The following is a 21,944-nucleotide window of genomic DNA, read 5'->3' on the forward strand; positions in this document are numbered from 1 at the left end:
CTTATGCTTATTTGGTGAAGACGTGAAACCAGTCCCCTGCAATAGGGGAAAAACTGACAAATGTACCCAGTGAACAATGTGTGGGAGGAAGATTCAGAGATATAATAGTGCAACCTGTGCTACAAATGGCTTGAAGGGAGATCTCACACTTGTTGATGTGTCCACGCCTGCATTACCTCAACCCACATCCCTGTGAGTGACAGCCCTGCCTGGCCCTGTTTCATATGGACTCATCTGGACTTCTCTTCTACAGAATTACAATTCCATTTTGAGCCAGGATCTGACTTGAAAACATTTGACGGTGCTTTTCTCCACTAGCAATTTGTTTTTTGTTTGTGCTTTAATGGCCCAGGTCCTCTCCTGCTCCATCCTCATTACTGTGTCAAGTCAACCCCCCAAAAAATACAATATGATAATACCCTGTTGAAATCCTCTTATGCACCATTTGTTCCACCTGCGCCTTTCACAAAGGCCTTTCACCTGCGCCTTTCACTTCTGTGCTCACAATCAAAATAAAATGGAAATTATTATTCATGATATAATGAAAATTATTATGCATTATTCAGACTTCTGCCATAACATTGTAGTTAGACAGGCCTTTTTAGAATCCTTCATACCGGTGTGTTGTATTGTGTTGTTTTATGCCGTTCTGTTGTATGGTTATATTGTGTTGTATTGTGTAGCATTGTTGAATTTGACATGAGACAGCTGAACAGAGATGTCTGCTGAACAGAGAGTACAGTATTTTTAGCTCCAGGGTTGATGATCTGATTTACTGGCTTTGGGTTAGAGACAGTTAATGATCAAAACATTTATAAATAGGCGTTACCACCACATAATACTCTAAAATCTCCCCCAGCTGAGAAGAGAGCATCTTCAACAGGACAGTGATTCTCAACTGCATAGCCTACATTCTGCCAACCTCACTAATAGGTACTGATTTGTAACACAGGCATACATGGAACAAGAGATGAAGATGAAGAAAACTGTTTCCCACAGTATTTTCTGCTCCATAGAAGAAACAAGCTATGATCTATCCTTTTCTTGATGGACTCTTTTTTTAGGATGTGTGGTCACATCTTTTCCCAACACAGATGACACAATCACTCCAGGGGGCTGCTGCTGCGGCTGGGATGAAACAAGGTTCCCTTTCATCTAGAAAATGAAATCTGTGTGATGGTGGGTTGAGCCAAACATAGAAGAGAAGCTGATAATATGAAATAGTCTGCTTTATATCCAAGTTAACGATTTAACAGCAAAGTGGATCAAACCACAGTCCTATTTTTCAATCACAAGGATGTACCTTTAGACCAAGAGTAACACTCTTTCAGGACCACTTCATCACAAAAGCAGTTTTTAACAACCAGTCTATCGCAGCCTTAAAATTCACCTCAATTCCAATTGATTGAAAATAAACAAAATCTCTGTATGTCTAATCCTTGCTAATTTGGGGAAAGGAATGTGCAATACCCCTGTCAGGATTCATTGTCAGTATTGTTTAAGATATCAGATGCTCAGTTACAGTACATGAATATTGGAGTTCATAATTGTGCAGGCTCTGAGGGACTCTTAGAAGTCTCCTCGCTCCTTTCCAGGGCATGGAGATCTTTCATGTCACATAGGCGACAGATATGGTTTTAACACAACCAAACCTGACTGTTTATGTAATCAAACCTGCTCTGAGACTGCAGATCACTGACCAGCACATGACACTCTTCCTCTTCTCATGAACTCTTTTAAGGCTCTAAATTGGCACAAAGTTGTTAGAAACTCACTTCATTTGTAGAGAGCGGGACTGCTAACTTGTTTGTGAGATTAATGCATCTGTTTTGTGCTTGTGCTTTGGCATAGGGATGCAAATCTGTCATTAGCATGAATTAGACGTCTCAAATTTCACTGCCAAGAGATGTTTGGAAAGATTGAATATACAGCCTGCGCCCCAGGAGTATGCTTATCCAAGATAACATCAAATTATTGAGCAAATGGTGCAAGCTGACACCTTGGAGCTATATCTCTCCTATGGTGATATACAGTAACAGACATATCTTTTCATTGCAATACATTTACGATTTCAAATGATTGGGAGATACTGTTCCAGATACTGTTTAAAATGCTGCAGTATCAAATATTTCACAATGAATCCAATCTGGCCTCATTTTGTAAAGTCACACAAAGTCGGTTCCGAGCTACTGTGTGACTGGGAGGAGGCAGCCCTGAGACAGAATTATGCACAGAATTATACCCACCATTATATCTCCCTTCAGGAAATCTCTCTTCACTTTCCTTAGCACCCGAGGGGTCTCTCTCAGACTAGACCCTGCTATAACGTAGCCTGGTTTGTGAGAGAGAACTATAAAACAAACTGACAAATCAAACAGCTGTCTGCTTATTAACTGCCATGCATGTACTGTAAGATATTTTATTTCCTTTCCAAGAATAGTGGAATACAAGATAATATACTGTAGTTGTTGCTCATTTAATATGCCGTAAACAAACATGTAACAAAGAGAGTTTTAGCCTACGGGTAGTTTCATGTGTGCTATACAGTACATTGTCTAGGTGTATTATGGAATGTTAATAAGTCATCCTCTGGGATAAAACAACTCCAGAGCCTCCCACAACAAGGGTAATGTGTATTCTGTACATAACCATCCAATAAAACATGCAATATAAATTACATAATATGCTCAACTTAGTAACAAACATGTATGGAGGGAATGAATAGCTAAGTCAAGTCACTTTATTGACACATCACTGTGCACAGAGAGTGGAATTCTTAGGGCAAATTGTCCTGTAACTGCACGTTAAAGGATAGCTTGCACCTAAGAATTTCACTCTCTGTACCCTTGTGCAGTGACATGCCGATAAAGTCACTTGACTTAGCTATTCATTCCCTCCATACATAATTCCACATAAATATAATAAATAGTTAATACATTTAAGGTTGAACACAAGTAGTTATAAACAGATGTTTGGATAATTAATTATTAATGAATACAAACACAGTCAGTCCATCTCTGGCCTTGTTCATCTGAAGCAGGGGTGCAGCTGCTTGGTCTTGGCCTTCTTTGACAGACCAACCCTGATTGGACGGGTGCAGGTCTTCAGTGGCTCCAATCTGGTGGGGTGTTCAGGCTGACCTGCAGACAGGAAGACAACAATGACATGGGATTACTTGCTCTCACGCTCTCTCTCATACTGTGGGCCTTAAGGGTCAGACAGACCTGCGTGGAAATACTATTTTAAATACTCTATTTTAAATAATTTCAATCACTCAGCATTTGCTTGAGTCTGCCTGGAGTGGGTGTGGTTTGCATATCTGGGAACAGCCTGTTGGCCCCATTGTGCCAGACAAGAGTAATCATGCATAGATAAGTAAATGAAAGCACTCCAAACAGTATTTCCATCCAGGTCTGATTTCAGGCAAATCTATTCATTATACAGTGGTGGTGATACATAGCCTTGTGAGACCATCCTAGCTCCAAGCTCACATTCTGTTTCTCATGCAGACCAGTCTGGCCAGGCTCAACAAATCAGTTTACTCGGGCCAATCAGCGTCCTATGAGGAAGCTATGGGTGTGGTGTAGGTGTGACGACAGCGAGAAGCAATGCATGGTTCTGATTGATCTGAAGTGCCTGCCCGTTTTCCACGGAGCCTTCCCAGACGGCTGTGTGGAACAAACCATCTAGTGCGTCGGGTGATACATTAGCTCCATTTGACCTCCTCTATAGGAAGGCTTTTACAATAGAGATACTTATCACCCAAACATGGTTCTAAACCACCTCCACTCCATGGAAGAACTCAGTCTACAACACTGGAGCACAATCTGAGTGAACAAGTTTAACCCTGCTGTTAACACTACTGTACCATACCATATCTGATTCAGACAGCTCTGTACCTCAACCACAGTCATAATCACATCACATACTGGGCCACAGGTGTTAAAATAATCATCTCAGTGTGTGCTATGTTCATTATGACTGAGACTGACATGACTTACTTTGATTCAACTGAACCATGCAAGGGAGAGACATGAAGGCAGGGCTCCACCGTTTCCCCTTGGTCTGTCTGGGCTCTGTAGGAACAATATTGAAAAACCCAACAATAACATTGACAGGTCAAGACAGGATCATTCACCGCCTGCTTTGCTAGGAAGATAACTTCCCCACAAAGATCTATTTTGTAATCATGGCAGTGTTTAAGATTTTGTCTGCAGCTTATTTGGGAATTTGATATGATTTATGCAATATAAGAAACTGTAAGAGAGAAGGAATAAGAGAAAGTGTAGGCTAAATCATTATCAACCATTATTTCTAAACATAACTGCCACCAAACTATTCAGGTCAATACAGAATACTGACTGAATAAACTTGAAATACCAATTACCAAGGCTAGCCCCTTCCACAATATCTCACCAACCTTTCTGCACGACTGCAGAGTACATAGATGTCTCTCCCTCTGAGAGGAGGCTGCAGTCAAGTGGTACCTCCTGTTGACAGTCCAGGCCCCCAGTGGTGCATGCAGTCTCCGGTTCAGATCCATAAGTGCCCTCGTCATCATCTCCTGTGGATGTGTCTCGGTGTGGCTCCACTGCTGGGCTGCCTGCACAGTCATCTAAGGGTGAAGAAGAAGAAGAAATACCTTCCTCTTCATCAGCACTGGGCTCTCTCCTGCCCCGTAGCTCAGACGTTGCTCCTCCTGGTGAATAGTCGATCTCGAAGTACAAACCCAGCTCTTCGATGACCCGGTCGAACCTCTCCTTCATTTCAAACCCGGGGAAAGCATCACTTTTTGAGTTTTGAATGTCCTCGACTGTGGTGAGAGTGACGAGTTTGGGCTGAGGGTAAGAGTCAACCTGGTAATTACTGTAGACAGTAGGGCTAGACAGGCCAGGCTGTTCTGGGCCGCTCACTGGCGATGGGACTCTGTGAGGGATACAGTCTGGCACTCCATTAGAACTGGCACAACAGTAGAAATGTCCTACAGCCTCCTCTTGGCATTCTCCCTCTTCTCCCTTCTCAGATAAGTCCTTTTTATCGCTCCTCTCAGCCTCGGGCACGCCGTCATGTACTTGGAGCTCGGACTTCAACGCCTGTATTGGCGAGCTGTGGAGGAGAGGGCTGTGTTCCAGTGTGCTGTCGCCGACGTTGGCATCTTCGAGAGAGGGTCGGACCTTTTCAAAGGTGTCAAAACAATTCTGTACACAGTAAGAGGGAAAGATCAGGGCAGAGGGTACAGTGGATCTGTACCTGCCATTAGGATGAAGTGGGGAAGATGACGTGGAGTCATCTTCATCACACCCAGGGGTAGAATAGGGCGCCGGTACCACAGCATCGCTGGAGAGCACTAAGGTGGAGGAGATGTCCTCATTCTCAAAGAGTGTTTCTCTTTTGTCTCTGTAATCAGCTGATTGGTTGTCGCTGGCGGCCTCATCTCCAGGTGTAGCTTCATTAGGTAGGTGATGAGCCGGTGTAAACTGTCTCTCTTCCCAGTCGCTGATCCAAACACTAGTTGGGGTTCCTGTGACAGCTAGGCTTCCATGAGGCATACTGTCCTCTTGAGCTTTCCCTCCAAGCTCGGATCTCACCGAATCAGCATGGAGCTCAGTCTTCATCACTTTCCCTCCATTCCCATCTCCATCTTTTATCCCATTCAGCACAGCAGATGTTGATGGTGAACTTTGAACCTCGCCTGTCTTCAGGTGGTCTGGGCTAGTAGGAACTTGACCAGCTGAACACCTGATATGTTCCACACACAGGTGCCCTGCTGAGTCTGAATCCTCCTCACTTTCTTTAGCGGCATCACTACTCCCCATGGGGCCAGGAGGCCCGCTGCTAGGAGCCCGTTCACAGCGAGGAATCCCCTGGCGGCTGGTGTCATGTCCCTCAGTGGTGCGACAATGCGGCTCTGTGGATGACTGACAGGTGCCCTGGCTTTCACCTCCTTGCTGAGCTCCACCTTGTTCTTCTGAATGACCCGGCTGGACAGATGTCAGGTTCTGCACAGAGGTCAGATTCTGTACGGACAGGTCAGAGGGCCTCGGGGAACAATATTCAGGTAGTGGGTGAGAAATCGCAAAATCTCCTCTCTCTGAGGGAGACAATCCCGCTCCTGAGGTCCAATCAAAGTTACTGCGTTTCTCCCCAGACTCTCCATTGACTTGAGAGGAGATTGCGGCATCAATTACACTGGTGAGGCCGAGTCCCATATCCTCAGCTCCTTCAGCTGGCTCTTGACTGATGCTTGAGAGCAGTGTCTCTGTTGTGTGATAATCATCCGGTTTGCTCTGAGCTTCCACTGCCAACAGGTTGGCGCCGGCGTGCCCCCAGGTCATGTCGTGAAGATCATCAGTCCTACCCTGGTTGATCCAAGCCTGATTGCTGGGTAAATTACTGTGCAATTCAACATCACTAGTCGCAATGGGATAGTCTACGCATTCCACTGTCTCAGCTGCGGAAGTGCAATCGTTGTTCCTGTCACCCCCGTTAACTTTGGCTTTTGTCATTCCATCACAGACATCTGCATTTCCTTTCACATCATTCTTCCACCTGGCTGCATTTCCATCACCGCCTCCGTCTCCCGCAAGGTTCCCAGAGAAGGATGATTCATTTCTGTTATCACTGAGGGAAGTAGACCTACCAGGCTCTCGGTCACTGCACATAGTTGGACTGAATGCCTCCTCAAAATTCTCAGTTTTCTTATTCTCTTCCCCTTCGAGAGATCCGCTGACCATGCTGTACATGGCAGCATCCACAATCATATTTTCATAGGCACCGTCTGATTGTGCAGCATCATCACTCTCTCCTAGGCTAAAGTTAGTCTGTGGGATCTGATCACTATTTTGTTTTGACAATGATTTATATGCAGAGGGGCAGCCAGCCAAAGTGCATTCGGGTGATTTCCCAGGCTGACAGAAACCATGACTGGAGGAGGAGGAGGCCTCACTTGTTGAGTCACCAGAAGTAAAAAACTCTGCTGACGCACCTCCTGCATTGACTCCAATGTGAGCCATGTCGGTCTCGCTGGGCGGACAGTACTCGTCTTTCCCCTGTGGCGAGTGACAGTCTGCACTACTGTCAACACTGACCACATGTGGTCCTGCACCTCTCTCAGGAACTGGAGCCTCTCCAGTGTTTTTTTCACACTGACACCCTGTGTGACTGAAATATTCATGGTCACGTTCAACTGTGTTTTGCTGCAGGAGAATATTCACTGGTGATGTGAGACAGTCTTTAATATCGTCTGTTGACAGTTGCGGAAAATCTAAATGGATTTTTTCACTATTGTTATGTAATTGCGTTGTTGTCACTACTGTTGTGTAATCTGTCCTTCGCCGTTTGGGGGATAATGGGGCTGTATCTCTCTCCATTTCAGAGCAGATAAACCCATCTATAATGTTTTGATCCATTTCCTCTTGTCATCCATTCACTGAATCTGAAAACAATTTTTAGGTCAACTTTTTTGTCTAATATCTGTAACAGGATGAATAGGTGTTTACAGTGCCTGCATGTCAGAACACAGGCAAGTATATAGATTTCAAATATTTGATTTAAAAGCCAGAGGCAATAGCATAGGCTAGGTAGAGGCGTATCTGAATATATATATATATATATATATATATATATATATATATATATATATATATATATATATATATATATATATGCTATATGCTATATATATATCACAGTAGGTGGCTGTTGTTAGATATGCCTAGGTTAAAGGATAAGGACACTGAATTTCATGTGTAGCCCTATTCCTGGCTTCCCTGGCATGTATCTGACTAGTACAAGTTAAAATATTTCTGTTTTGTGCAGTACAGAGTTCTGTGTCAATAACGTCGGGCACACTCGAAAAACTCTGAAAAGTATGATATATGTGGATTTCAAGTTCAGGAATTACATAGGCTTACCAAGCTCTGAAGTCGTCCTATAAACACATAGGTCCTTTCGCCTCTGCATTTCGAAACAACAGTAATTTGTAAACAGTACTAATTTCACCGACCATACAACAGCCATCCCTTCACGCTGTAAACCTCCGCGAAATTCATCCGAATCCGTATATCATACTTTTTTCTTTTTTTTTCCGAGTTTGCCCATAGTAACGAGCCAGGGTGCGCGCGCCGACGTTATTGACACAGAACTCTGTACTGCAAAAAACAGAAATATTTTAACCTGTACTAGTCAGATACATGCCAGGGAAGCCGGGAATAGGGCTAAACATGAAATTCAGTGTCCTTATCCTTTAACTAACTGATACCTGTTTATCCGTGCAGCTACTCACTTCTCAGCTCAGGTAAATCAAAGGGGTCCAAACATACACCTTCAAAAGAAAAAAACATTAACTTTACCTCATATTAGTGAATTGTAGTAGCTGCATTTGAGCATGTTTATCTGTGTTCATGAGTAACATTTCGTTACTTTAGCTGCATAGGCTAAACTACACAATATTCCTGAGCCTGACAGTAAAGCTAGCTAGCTAAGCAGATGACAGCAAGGATAACTGCCTAACATTCCTAATTATTCATTTGAACTCCTCAAATACAAACTTGCTGACAACAGAATCAATTAGCTAATTCGTTTCAGGATGACTCACCTTCCCTAGATATGAATTGATTTGAAGTTTGGAATCTATGTTGCTAAAGTCAGGACACAGGCACCTCCTCAGATGTGGATGGCTCTAGCTAGGCTGACTGAGTACCGCAGTTTGGCGCGAAATGTTGGTTCACGCGCACTGTTTCCCCACAGCTGAGAATGAGACTCGCGCGCCATCCCTCTTCACTGATGTGTTCACAATATCATGCCTTAGGCTATATCAATTACTGTAAATAGGGTGTATGCACTAGCCAACAGTAGCAGGTTGTAATAGCTGTCCACAGCACTGACCTTATGCATAGGATCATAGGACCATCATAGGATCTCTTGACTAGTTGGTCATTTTATAAACATCATTGCCTTTCTCGTGTCACTTTATCCATTGTAGCCGTAGATGAAAGAGTAGGCCTATTCTCTATCTTTGCGCAAACTCAAGAAGCACCACACCATAACAGTATTGCTCTGCATCCGACAGCCACTCTGTATGAGAGACAGAGTAGTGGTGATGCACAAGAACTGACGCTGCGCTTCGTTGTATCTCCAGCAGTGTTTGAGTGCGAGTGGACAGCACACTCGATCCTTTCAGCATCATCGGAACTGCATCAGTGATTTTCGACGAGGCTTTTCTTCTGAAGAAAACCTCACCAAGTGGGTCAATAGAAGAGAGCGTTACATTCGAATAGCGTCTTTTACCGCTGATACTAGGCTACGAACTCCAAGAAGAGACCAGACCTCCGTTAACTTCGGACTCTTGCAAGGTAGGATAGTCTATTTGTCTTCGCGTGCAGAAAGAAACCCATTTGGCTACATCTTGAATTTCTATTCTAATTATCCATTGACCTTTTCACGTTTCACTCCAATTGGCCAATAAAAGCAGGTGTACCAAAGAAAGTAAGAGTCCGCACACTGTAGCTCTCATTTAGATTATTTATGGACAAAAAATATAGATGTGACGTTTTGAGCGACAACGCTCTTCCTCAGACAACATAAATAATCTAAATGGGAGCTACAGTGTGCGGACTCTTACTTTCTTTGGTACATAATGCGTTTTAGTCCAGCACCTGCCTTATTCATTATTTTGGGATGTGCGCGACGCACTTCTGATTTGGTTACCAATAAAAGCAGGTGAAATAAATTGATTTAATACACATTATTCGTCCTGATATTATGACAATAACACAACAAAAGTGGAGGTCTGCAACATAATGTTGTATTTTTCACAGACAGGCATATATCGGTAGGCTATTCGGCTGCTGGCCTGCTATGTAATCATTAATATCGTTTAGTTTGTTGCATTAGCTTTGCCTATATTAAATTGGTGAAAGATGAATGAAGGCTAATACCAGACTGGTCGAGAGGAAAGACTGCTCCACCGGCCACTTTGTTTTAAAAACAAAAGTAGGCTATCAAGAAACAAACTAGAAATAGCCTACAGAAAATATATCCAGTGTTGTATGACCTAGTGTTTATTCTTTATGGCATTAATGTGATAGGCTATGGCATTTCCTCGTGCAGCTTTCCACTGATGAGGCGCTGATGTTGCTGCCGAGAAGCGCCCGCGCTGCGCGCAAGCAGGGAATCATTTGCGGGATGTTAGTTTGGGAAACAAAGTCAGTGATGATTGTGTGCCAATCACAACAATACACATCTAAACCTGAGCTGACAATGGAAATACATATTTGAACAGCCTACATCTTTTCTTATTTGCTGCTTCGGTATGCGCCTTTGTCTTTAAAACCAGACACTATACTTCAATAAAACCCAAGCCAGTTGAGTATGCCCTCTGATTGTGTACAGAGCATGATTGCAAGTCATTGCATCATTTCATACATGTCATCATTAATTCCTTATATAGGCTTGACCTTAACATGTAGGCTGTTATTGCATCAGGGGCTGTGGGTAGTAGGCTATTGTGCTGGGTAGGGTATTGAAGGTCATTCCGTATTGGAAAATGATGGAAAAGGGACATGCTCTTACATAACACCTCTGGACAGCAATGAGCTCTGCTATGTGCACGCAGAATATAAATAGTCAATGGGCATGTTTTGCTTCAGTTATAGCCTAACCTTAGACACAGACCTATCTTATTTGCTGTGTTGTGTCAGTTGATTAAATAACAAAATATTCTGACTCAGGTTTTAAGTCAGCATCCCTTTCTGCAGTGAAGGACTGCAGCCGGACAGTGGAAACAGACATATTAGCTGGAGGTCTCATTGAAAACCACAACAGACGAATCAGATGACAAGATCAAACACTTTTGTGTGGTAAAGTAAAACATGGTTAGATAGGCACTGTTTTGTTTTTATTGCCTCCCATCCTCTTTTCTCTTAATTCACCTCTCTGTTGCCCCCTTGTGTTGCCGCCCCCCCCATCCCCTCCCCCCCTCCATTCAGAGTGTGGCCTACTGGTGGTGCTGTCCTATTTAACCTTTCATCATCAGCATAGCCTGTCAAGGCTGTTGCCAACAGGAGTGCTGTGTCTGAGAGCACTGTTGTGGTGAGCAGCGTGTGCCAGCTGCGTTGCTCATAGGAGTGGACACAGGGGCGAGCAGGTGAACCTCTTGTTGTCCCATATTGTCCTGTCATTGTATCCAGCACCTGGACTCACCACTGTTGTGTGAATGGATGAGGAAAGCGCACGCCATGCACTCAAGCACGCAGACATGCATGCGCATGCACACGCACATGCACACACATACACACAGCCTGGCTGGGTAAAATGAGATGCAGTGAATGTATGCTTGACATTTCACAGCTGTATCAGATACAGTAGGCTATCTGTCCTGCTGTGGTCTCCAAGCCCGCTTTATTGTGGGTGACAGCATGTATTGTGATGAAGAAAAGTTACCAACTTGCTGCATCAGAATGCATTGCTTGGTAGGTCAGCACCACGCCCATGCTCTTAAGTACAGTAGCAGCTTATTTCTCAAACTACGCAGCACTCTGTATCAGCATTGCACTGTTAGGGATGGCTGCATAGGATTGTATTTATTATACAGTGAATAGGAGTTAATAATACAGTGATAGGAGTTTCAGTGGTTTCAGAATGGCCACATATTCAGGATCTTCCAGAGCCTATATTAAGATATATATATAAAAAAGCCTAAGACATTTTTATCTCTGTGGTATATAAACTGTCGGTCTATGGATTCTGGACCATTGATCCTCCAGGGCCTGTTGTTTGATCGGACACATCTTATCTCAGTGTTAGTCCTGTGGATTTTGTTTTCCTTTCTGTCCAGCCAACAGCGCACCCCCTCAGAGATTGCCAGTCTGAAACACGCTTAAAGGTCCCCTATTACGTTCCTTTTCAATAAGTTAATATAGGTCTCCACAAAACATGTCTTTGAATATTTTTGCTGAAAATGCCATTCAGATTAAGCATTCTTGCATGCCTGTATACCCCTCTGTTTCAGTCCTGTTCTCATTTCTGTGCTTTAATGCAAATGAGGGATGTCTTGATCATGTTTTTTGGCCCAGATCCGTTCCTAAGTAATTTAATATTGAGTAATTTAATTATTGCTGAGTCCCGATCCGATCTTTTGTTCCTTCGTTTTCCCATTTTAAATATTTCCACACTACAGACATTTTATGGTGGTTTTTCCCAGCCATGTACCATGTACTCAACTTTACTTACATATTTTTTCTAGTGTTTTTCCAAAGCAGAACCCCCTCGCCCCCCATAGACAGATTTAGCTTTAACGTCTGTCTTTATGCTTTTAGTGACAACCAAACACTTCTTTATTTTGACTGCTGCCTAATATGGTTGCGGGAGTTTCCCAAATGGATACAGAAATATATGGATGAGGAAAAAAAGATTGGTCTTAAAAATAAAATATCAAAGCTGGGATTGGGACATCCCTAATGCAAATTAACTGCTGCTCTGTACTCCTACTCTGTTCGTCCCTCCAGAAGTTCAAACAATGCAAATGCAGCAGGATGTCTGTGAATGGTTAGTTAAAATAAATAAATAAATAAATAAATAAAAATCAGCTGGAGGGTGTATAGTATGTCAGCACCTGTCCTGTTCTGGCATAAGAACAGGAGACAAATCTGAATGGCTTGTTGAATCACAAGTCTTCTGATTTTGGCTACCCACAAAATACTGACTGGCTTATTTCACAGTGTGTGTTAGCAGGCCCAATCAGAGACCCAAATGTTTGTGCACAAGTGATTTTCATATTAGGGGACCTTTAAGCATACAGCATGTAGCCAGTGCCTCAGGTGCAACATTTCCCCCAAAACAAATACCGGTAAAACCCATATGTTTCCTCAGTGGCAGAACAGTACGATATAGCTACAGTAGGTCAATACATTATGTTGATGAGCATGATCATCATCCATTGTAAATAATTATGGGGACTGTAGCTATCTGCTCTTCAATTTCTTTGTTATAGGAAATTTGTTGAATTAGAGAAGAGTCATACTTGTTGATCTCTACAGCACAGTCAGAAATCTAGAAGGATCAAGCTGTTAGGGGGGTGGTTTCAGGCAGCTATGGCAATCCTTGATGGCTTTACATCAGGCGTGTTTTTGCTGCGTTCCAGAGGTGCTGGTGAGTGGAGTAATCCACTCACCCTCTTCACCCTCTACAATTCCAAGGACAGAGAGCAGCTCCTGTGGTCCATAGATCACAGCGGTTGACATCCAAACAACCAGTGTTTTGTATTCATGGTTAGGTCATGGTCAGCGTTTGGAATGGGTGCCGGTACACACTCAGCTCCGGTGAACTCCTGCCCAAGCACTGGTCATGATGTGATGTTACCCTTCAATGGAGGCAAAGTGAGAATGCACCTAATTAAATCATCTGCAATTTATTACTCTGCAAATACACTTCTAGTTAATACAATTTGAAATAATTTAATTTACTGTAAATTACTGCTGTAAAGCACTGCAGAATGCCTCTGTGAAAATGATGTACTGTCTAAAAGACACATTGTGGCATTGGACATGTTTGCCTTAGGGCAGGGGTACTCAAATACAATCCCAAAGGTCCACATTTTTCCCCCAATAATCCAAAGGTCTGTCTTTTAAGAAAACAATTATAATACAAATTACCATTCCCCCAGCACCACCGCCCCCTCCCAACCACCCACCACCAAACAAAGGTGAATCAAACCATTTCAAGTCCAGTCTCCCCTCCTATCCTGACTCCTCTCCCCTTGTGTCCTTCCTCTCCTCCTCTCTCCTCTCCTCTTGTCTCCTCTCCTCATCTCCTCTTATCTCCTCACTTCATGTCTTGTCTCCTCACATTCTGTATCCTCTCCTCCTGTCTCCTCTCTTATCTCCTCACCTCCTGTCTACTCTCCTCCTGTCTCCTCACCTCACCTCACCTCCAGTCATATCTCCTCACCTCCTGTATCCTCTCCTCCTGTCTGATTTAATCCTGTTGATTTTTCTGGTAGTTGTTCTGGTTCTTGCACTGTTTTGTTTCATAGTGGCGTTTCAAGTTGCCACTTCACAAAACCTACCGTTTCTTTGTATATTAAGCATATTGGTTTGGTATGCATATGAAGGCATATTTTTTCTATCCATTCATCTGAATTGCCTATTTTCACAGTTGAGTTTTCTTTTGGCCACATTTGAACATGCCATTCTGGCTACACTAGAAATAACTGAGTCTAAGGCCTGGCTTACATGGCGTCGTTTCTCCCTCGTTTACAGGATTTTCGGTTCCGGTTTGCACCTCGCAGTTACATGAACACAGCATTAGCGTTGTGAAAACCCATGAAGTTTTGAGAATGCCGTGAAGGGTGAAGGCCTTTGATTGGGTGAATAGATACCTCCTTGCTTTTAAAATAATTAAACTGGGAATTGACGGAAGATGATGCTATTAAAGCTCTTTATCAGGCTCCGGTAGTCTGCGTACAGGTTAATGACTTTAGGACGGGCTGGTTCCCAACCCCTTATGGTGTAAAGCAGGGAGACATACTCTCACCCACTTTATTTGCCCTATGTTAATGATTTAGCCCTACGAATCAAACACGCTAAATATGGTGTTTAAGTGTGTCACAAACCAAGCCGTGTATGGCCGTGACAAAGGAGGGGGACGCACACCAAACTAAGGATTAACAATAAGATTTAATTAAACTAAACTCAAACAATACATAAAGTACATAAATCAAACATGGGATGTGCGGTCAGTCATCAGTGGTGTAAGTGAGTGCATGAATGAGCGAAGGGTGTATGAGTGCAGTGTTGAGTAGTGCAAAACCAGGTTCAAACTCTAAAGCAAAACAAAGCAATCGGTGTCCTCGGGAGGAGGAGAGGCAGCAACTGAGCTCCCAGCTCTTCTTGTATAGCCCTGACACACCAGGCCCAGGTGTGCCAGGGTAGCAGCTGATGACGGCCACGCCCACCTCAGGAACCTGCTAGGACAGACACTGAACAGACTGAACACACACACACAACACACCCAGACAGGCAAATGGAGTAGGCGGGGCCGTCACACCTCCCCCCATAAGACGGGTTCCCTACAAGACCACCGTCACCAGAGCAACCCAAGCGCAAAACAAAAAACGAGCAAAAAACAAACTCAGCTAGCCCAACACAGGAGCCTGCCACCACATTGTCACGGCCCCCGATGTGGCGAATGTCCAAGTCATGGGACTGTAAAAATAGACACCACACCACACACCACCAAAAATAGGATCTCCCACAAAACCCCCTATGCGGCATCCACTTCCTCACCAGGAGAGCGTTCTGAATGAGGAATCCACCGTTCACCTCAACAGATGGCACCAACCCAAACAACTCATAGGGGGATCAGCTCTATGCACACTCCGCAGCTCATTATGAAATACAGACAACGGTATACCAGGTAAGCATGGCGCAGTCTTATACACCTTCCCACCAGTCTCTGCCCGAGCCACCGCACGCGTTACCACGCATGCCGGAAAAACGTCAGGAAACTGCTCAGCGCAGTCATCAGGCTGTTCTGATGGTAACGACGACGGAGTGACGACTGGAGGAGGGGAAACACCAGCCCAAACACGACTGCCAGCCAATTCATTTCCCAAAATGAAATCTACCCCCTCCACCGGAAACGCCGGTCTCACCCCAACAGACACCTCCCCGTTCCACAAGTCACACTCTAGCCTCAGCCCATGTACTGGGACAGGCAACACCTCTAATCCCATCCCTCGCATAAGTATCCTACCCCCACGGTCAGACTCCTCAGAAAACGGCAAAACAGAGTCCAGCACATAGGAGTTAGCAGCCCCTGTATCCCTCAGAATCTTAACGGGTACTTTAATGTCACTACCCACCCGAGACACAAACCCACTGGTGATAAATGGCCGGTATGAGTCACTGGGACTGCCTATCCCACCAGCCTGCACCCGCCAACTGTTGCCCTCCCCCACCGCAGGAGTAGAAACGCTGGCAACCAAAGCAACCAAAAGCAAAAGCATCCTAAGCAACCAAAAGCATCCACAGCAACCAAAAGCATCCCCCCCCAAACACAGGGCGAGCCAAACACAAAAGCAGACCAGACCAAAGACAACCAAACCCTAACAAGGGAACCAAACGGCCCAAATCAGCCCCACAAACAAAAAAGCGGACGAGCCCCCATTTGTCACAAACCAAGCCGTGTATGGCCGTGACAAAGGAGGGGGACGCACACCAAACTAAGGATTAACAATAAGATTTAATTAAACTAAACTCAAACAATACATAAAGTACATAAATCAAACATGGGATGTGCGGTCAGTCATCAGTGGTGTAAGTGAGTGCATGAATGAGCGAAGGGTGTATGAGTGCAGTGTTGAGTAGTGCAAAACCAGGTTCAAACTATAAAGCAAAACAAAGCAATCGGTGTCCCCGGGAGGAGGAGAGGCAGCAACTGAGCTCCCAGCTCTTCTTGTAGAGCCCTGACACACCAGGCCCAGGTATGCCAGGGTAGCAGCTGATGACGGCCACGCCCACCCCAGGAACCTGCTAGGACAGACACTGAACAGACTGAACACACACACACAACACACCCAGACAGGCAAATGGAGTAGGCGGGGCCGTCACAAGTGGCAGATATATTCTTGGGCATCCTGTTATATGCTGATGGCATACAGTAGTTCTCTTTGAAACAGAAGATGACCTCCTGGACACGTTGAATATTGTTAATTTATGGTGTTCTTAATAGAGACTAGCAATAAATCAAGAGAAGACCCAGATTGTTCAATTCAGAAAGGTGTGTAGAGAATGTGTGTATAACTTTTGTTTTCATCCCGACTGTCCTATAGCCTCGTGAAACCCTCCTGATGTCACAAGCTCACGTTGTTACAGTACTTGCAAATCAGTCTGGATACTCTCGATAGAGAAAATTTTGAGCCTGATCGGAAAACGATCTCATCAATCAGCGTTGGTTCTGAGGAATTTGAAAAATACAGATAGCTACACTCTATGGTGTTCCTCAGGGCTTGATCCATGGTCCACTGTTGTTCTCCATATTTAGGCTCCTCTTTCAAGAAATTATCTGTGACCATGGGATTCATTTTCACTGTTATGCTGATGACACCCAGTTGTATCTCTCTGTAGCACCAGACAACAAAGTTGTCTTACATCCTCTGCTAAACTGCCTTTCCAGTAGTGGGCAGTGGATGAATGGTAATTTTCTTAAACTAAACCAAGAAAAAACTGCAGTCCTTATTGTTGGCACAGACGCCCAAAGAACTGAAATAATAAGTACACTTGGAAATCTGTCCCCACAGGTAAAACCAGAAGGTAAAAACCTGCTGGGTGTTATCCTTGACCCTGACCTTCATTTAAAAACCTGGGTGTTATCCTTGACCCCCACCTTAAAGGATAAGGACACTGAATTTCATGTTTAGCCCTATTCCTGGCTTCCCTGGCATGTATCTAACTAGTACAGGTTAAAATATTTCTGTTTTGTGCAGTACAGAGTTCTGTCAATAACGTCGGCGCGCGTACCCTGGCTCGTTGCTAGCTATGGGCACACTCGAAAAACTCTAAAAAGTATAATATACGTGGATTTCAAGTTCAGGAATTACATGGTTTATGCTTACCAAGCTCTGAAGTCGTCCTGTAAACACCATAGGTCCTTTCGCCGCATTTTGAAACAACAGTAACTTGTAAACAGTACTAATTTCACCGAACATACAACAGCCATCCCTTCACGCTGTAAACCTCCCAAAATTCATCCGAATCCGAATTTTGCGGAGGTTTACAGCGTGAAGGGATGGCTGTTGTATGTTCGGTGAAATTAGTACTGTTTACAAGTGTTGTTTCGAAATTCAGAGGCGAAAGGACCTATGGTGCTTACAGGACGACTTCAGAGCTTGGTAAGCATAAACCATGTAATTCCTGAACTTGAAATCCAAATCATACTTTTTAGAGTTTTTCGAGTACAGAGTCTAGGGGTTTCAGGGTAGTCACAGATGCATGTCTATAGATTGTATCACCATAGTCTAATACTGATAAGAAGACAGCTTGAACAATTATCTTCCTGCTGAACATAGGAAAGCTAGAACGGTTTCTGTACAGGAAGCCAATTTTCTGCCGCAGCTTAGAGGCTAGACAGTCTACATGAAACTTGAAAGAGAGTTTATCATCCAGCCACAAACCAAGATATTTGTACTCAGTGACTCTCTCAATATGCGAGCCATTAGCCGTTAATAAATGGAGCCTATCATAATCAATAATTCTGGCTCTAGAAAACAACATAAACTTAGATTTGCTAGGATTAAGGACTAGTTTCAGATAAGTGAGAACTTCTTACAGCATATTAAAAGAAAGCTGCAGGTTCTCAATGGCTTCCTGAACAGTATCCGCAATACAGTACACAACTGTATCATCAGAATATAGATGAGCATAACAGCCAATTAGTGCAGAGAGAATATCATTAATGTAGATGGTGAAAAGGACAGGACCCAACACTGAGCCTTGGGGCACCACTTTAGCTAGAGACATGAAATCAGATCAAATGTTACCCGATTTCACACACTGACACCTTGATGACAGATAGTTCTGAAACCAATTGCAAGCACCTCTATCCAAACCAATACTAGATAGTCTATTTAAAAGCAGGGAGTGATAGACTGTATCAAATGCTTTTGAAAGATCTACAAAGAGGGCAGCACAATGTTTCCTGTTGACTAATACCGAGACGAAGTCATTAGTAACAAGAGTAACAGCAGAAATGATGCTGTGATTAGCTCTGAATCCAGATTGGTGAGTACTTAAAACTGAGTGACTTGAAAGAAAATATTTCAATTGGTTATTTACCAAAGTCTCCAGAACTTTGGCTAAGCATGGTAATCTGGAGATAGGACAATAGTTATCCAGCTTATCCCTATCACCCCCTTTATATAACGGGACCATTTCCGGCTCACTAATGACTGGGGCTGCCAGTTTTATAAAAATGAATCAGATTGTCCTCACCAATAGAATACTAGATTCCTAGCATTTCACTAGGTGTAAAAGGCTGAAAAAGAGGGAATGCAACCAGAATCGGTATCCAAGGGAGCCAGCCCAGTATGCAACCTATCAAATAAGTGCCCAGCCTCAGTGAAGTGCTTATTAAAAGCAAAATAAATATAATTTGGATCAGAGATTACATGATCATCCACATTAATATACAAAGGCAGTGAACTAGAGGATTTGTTTTTAGTTAAGTTCACTGCACCCTAGAACTTTTCAGGGTTTGAATAGTAGTTAGAGACTAAATCCAAAAAGTAGTCAGATTTAGCTTTCCTCACAGCTGTTGTGCATCTATTTCTATGTATTTCTAAGAATGCCTCTGTGAAAATGATGTACTGTCTAAAAGTCACATTGTGGCATTGGACATGTTTGCCTTAGGGCAGGGGTACTCAAATACAAATCCTAAAGCCCCCCCCCCCACCCCCCAATAATCCAAAGGTCTGTCTTTTAAGAAAACAATTATAATACAAATCACCATTTCCCCAGCACCACCGCCCCCCTCCTAACCACCCATCACCAAACAAAGGTGAATCAAACCATTTCAAGTCCCGTCTCCTCTCCTATCCTGTCTCCTCTCCCCTTGTCTCCTTCCTCTCCTCCTCTCTCCTCTCCTCTTGTCTCCTCATCTCGTGTCTTATCTCCTCACCTCCTGTCTTGTCTCCTCACATTCTGTATCCTCTCCTCCTGTCTCCTCTCTTATCTCCTCACCTCCTGTCTACTCTCCTCCTGTATCCTCTCCTCCTGTATGATTTCATCCCATTGATTTTTCTGGTTCTTGTTTCAAACTGCCACTTCACAAAAGCTACCGTTTCTTTGTATATTAAGCACATCGGTTTGGTGTGCATAAGAAGGCATATTTTTTCAATCCATTCATCCGAATTGTCTATTTTCACTGTCAAGTTTTCTTTTGGCCACATTTGAAGATGCCATTCTGGCTACACTAGAAATAACTGAGCCTAAGGCCTGGGTTACACGGCGTCGTATCTCCCCCATTTACGGGACTTTCGGTTCCCGTTTGTATCTCGCAGTTACACGAACACGTCGTTAGCGTTATGAAAACCTGTGAAGCTTTGAGAACGCCGTGAGGGGTGAAGGCCTTTGATTGGGTGAATAGATTAATAGATACCTCCTTGCTTTTAAAATAATTAAATTAGGAATTGACGGAAGATGATGCTCTTTATCAGGCTCCGGTAGTCTGCGTACAGGTTAAAGTCGCACTGAAACGGACGTTTGAGATCATCTAACTTCCGTAGTTTGACGTATTTCCGACGCAAACAAGCTATGAGGGTGGGACATATGTTTAGAGGAATTTGATTGGAACATTGACAAGTGGACGGGTTTTAAGAACTTTAGACAGATTCGATAGAAGGATAGCGTTGATTGACGGGTGGATGTTGTGAGATTATTGGCCTAAAATCTAAGGTACCTGTTGTCGTCATTGCGCGTGACCTACCATTTTCCAGGAAGTAAGAAATTATATACTTTGATATAAGATTACAACAAAAGTAGAATTTTGTAATTTGTTTGGCATACATCGTTGAATAGTTGAACACTGACCAATTATGTGAACCAAAATTATGTTTATGTTATGCTTTTTTTCATTTCAGTGCGACTTTAATGACTTTAGGACGGGCTGGTTCCCAACCCCTTATGGTGTAAAGCAGGGAGACATACTCTCACCCACTTTATTTGCCCTATGTTAATGCATTTAGTCACAAATGGTACTGTATAAAGTGTTAATTATTATTATTATTATTATTATTATTATTATATACTCGTATTAAAGAGAACAATAGCCCTGAACAATATGTGTACCTCAATCTCACAAGAGGCAAAAGGTCAGTCTGTGCACAACTAAGATCCGGTACCCTCCCTCTAGCAATAGAAACGGGCAGATTCAATGGAGTTCTAAGGCCTGGTGAATCACTGTCTGAGATGCTCCGTGTGATTTTATTCAGCCTGCTTAGACAGAGTTAGTAACACACTGTGTTTCACTCCGTGTTGTTCTATCTCAGACAAAATGGGGAAACAGAACAGCAAGTTGACCCCTGAAGTGATGGAGGATCTGGTGAAGAGCACGGAATTTAACGAGCATGAGCTGAAGCAGTGGTACAAAGGCTTCCTGAAAGACTGCCCTACCGGAAGGCTCAACCTGGATGAGTTCCAGCAGCTCTATGTGAAGGTAAGTACGCTACACTGCCTCTGCTTCTGTCTCTCTGCCAAGCTTGCTCCAACTCTGCACAGTGTCTTCAGCATGTTTCTGACAGACTGTCTTCAGCCTATTTATGAATGGACACTTTTTTTGCATAGCTCAATTGTCTGGTGGAGAGGTGTGTAGGAGAAATGCAAGTCACAAAACAAAGGATACCACACACTCATTCACCAATATCTTCTTAAGTTCTGTTCTTAAATTTCTTCCTAAGAACGTTTCTAAGGAAAGCTCCCATCTGATTCACAACGTGTTCGTAAACCGCTGGAAGAGTTCGCACATGCCTGCAAATCTCATAGTTTCTCAAGTTCAAAGCTTGTGGCCGCTCACATGAATTAGCATAGGTAAACTCCCCGCCAGCCCCATATAAGGATATGCAACTCCAGGGTCGTGCGCAGATGTCACTTCTCTGAATGAATACCAGTCATTCGCGCTCACGACTCGCCAGCTTTTCGATAGCATAATGGTTTAGGTGGGGTTGTGTCAGGTGCGTTAGCAAGTCAGAGGACTGCATTTCGAATCCAGCATACTGTATAGAAAAAGTCCTTATTGTGTCATTTGTAAATTGAGTTTCATCTGTAATGACCATAACCTTGGAGCTGGCAGCAACATTTCACTGTGACTGGACATTAGGCTGCATGTGACAAATAAAGGAATCGTGAATGTTTAATCTTGAGGAGAGATATGCAGGCTACTGGAGGGGGGCC

At 43.6% G+C, this 21,944-nt stretch overlaps 1 protein-coding gene across 2 annotated transcripts in view; it reads left to right on the forward strand.

The window, feature by feature from the left end:
* Window positions 1-21,048: 21,048 nt before the first annotated feature.
* vsnl1a (visinin-like 1a) overlaps window positions 21,049-21,944 on the forward strand; it is a gene marked incomplete at both ends in the record, with an annotated part of 28,708 nt that continues 27,812 nt past the window's right edge. For both annotated transcript variants that reach the window (XM_084440193.1, XM_084440194.1), the window contains one exon: window positions 21,049-21,210. In XM_084440193.1, the coding sequence (XP_084296319.1) occupies window positions 21,049-21,210 (162 nt within the window). The remainder of the gene's footprint in view (window positions 21,211-21,944) is intronic.

The sequence above is a fragment of the Borostomias antarcticus genome (genome assembly GCF_949987555.1).
Source record: "Borostomias antarcticus genome assembly, chromosome: 6".
NCBI lineage: Eukaryota > Metazoa > Chordata > Actinopteri > Stomiiformes > Stomiidae > Borostomias > Borostomias antarcticus.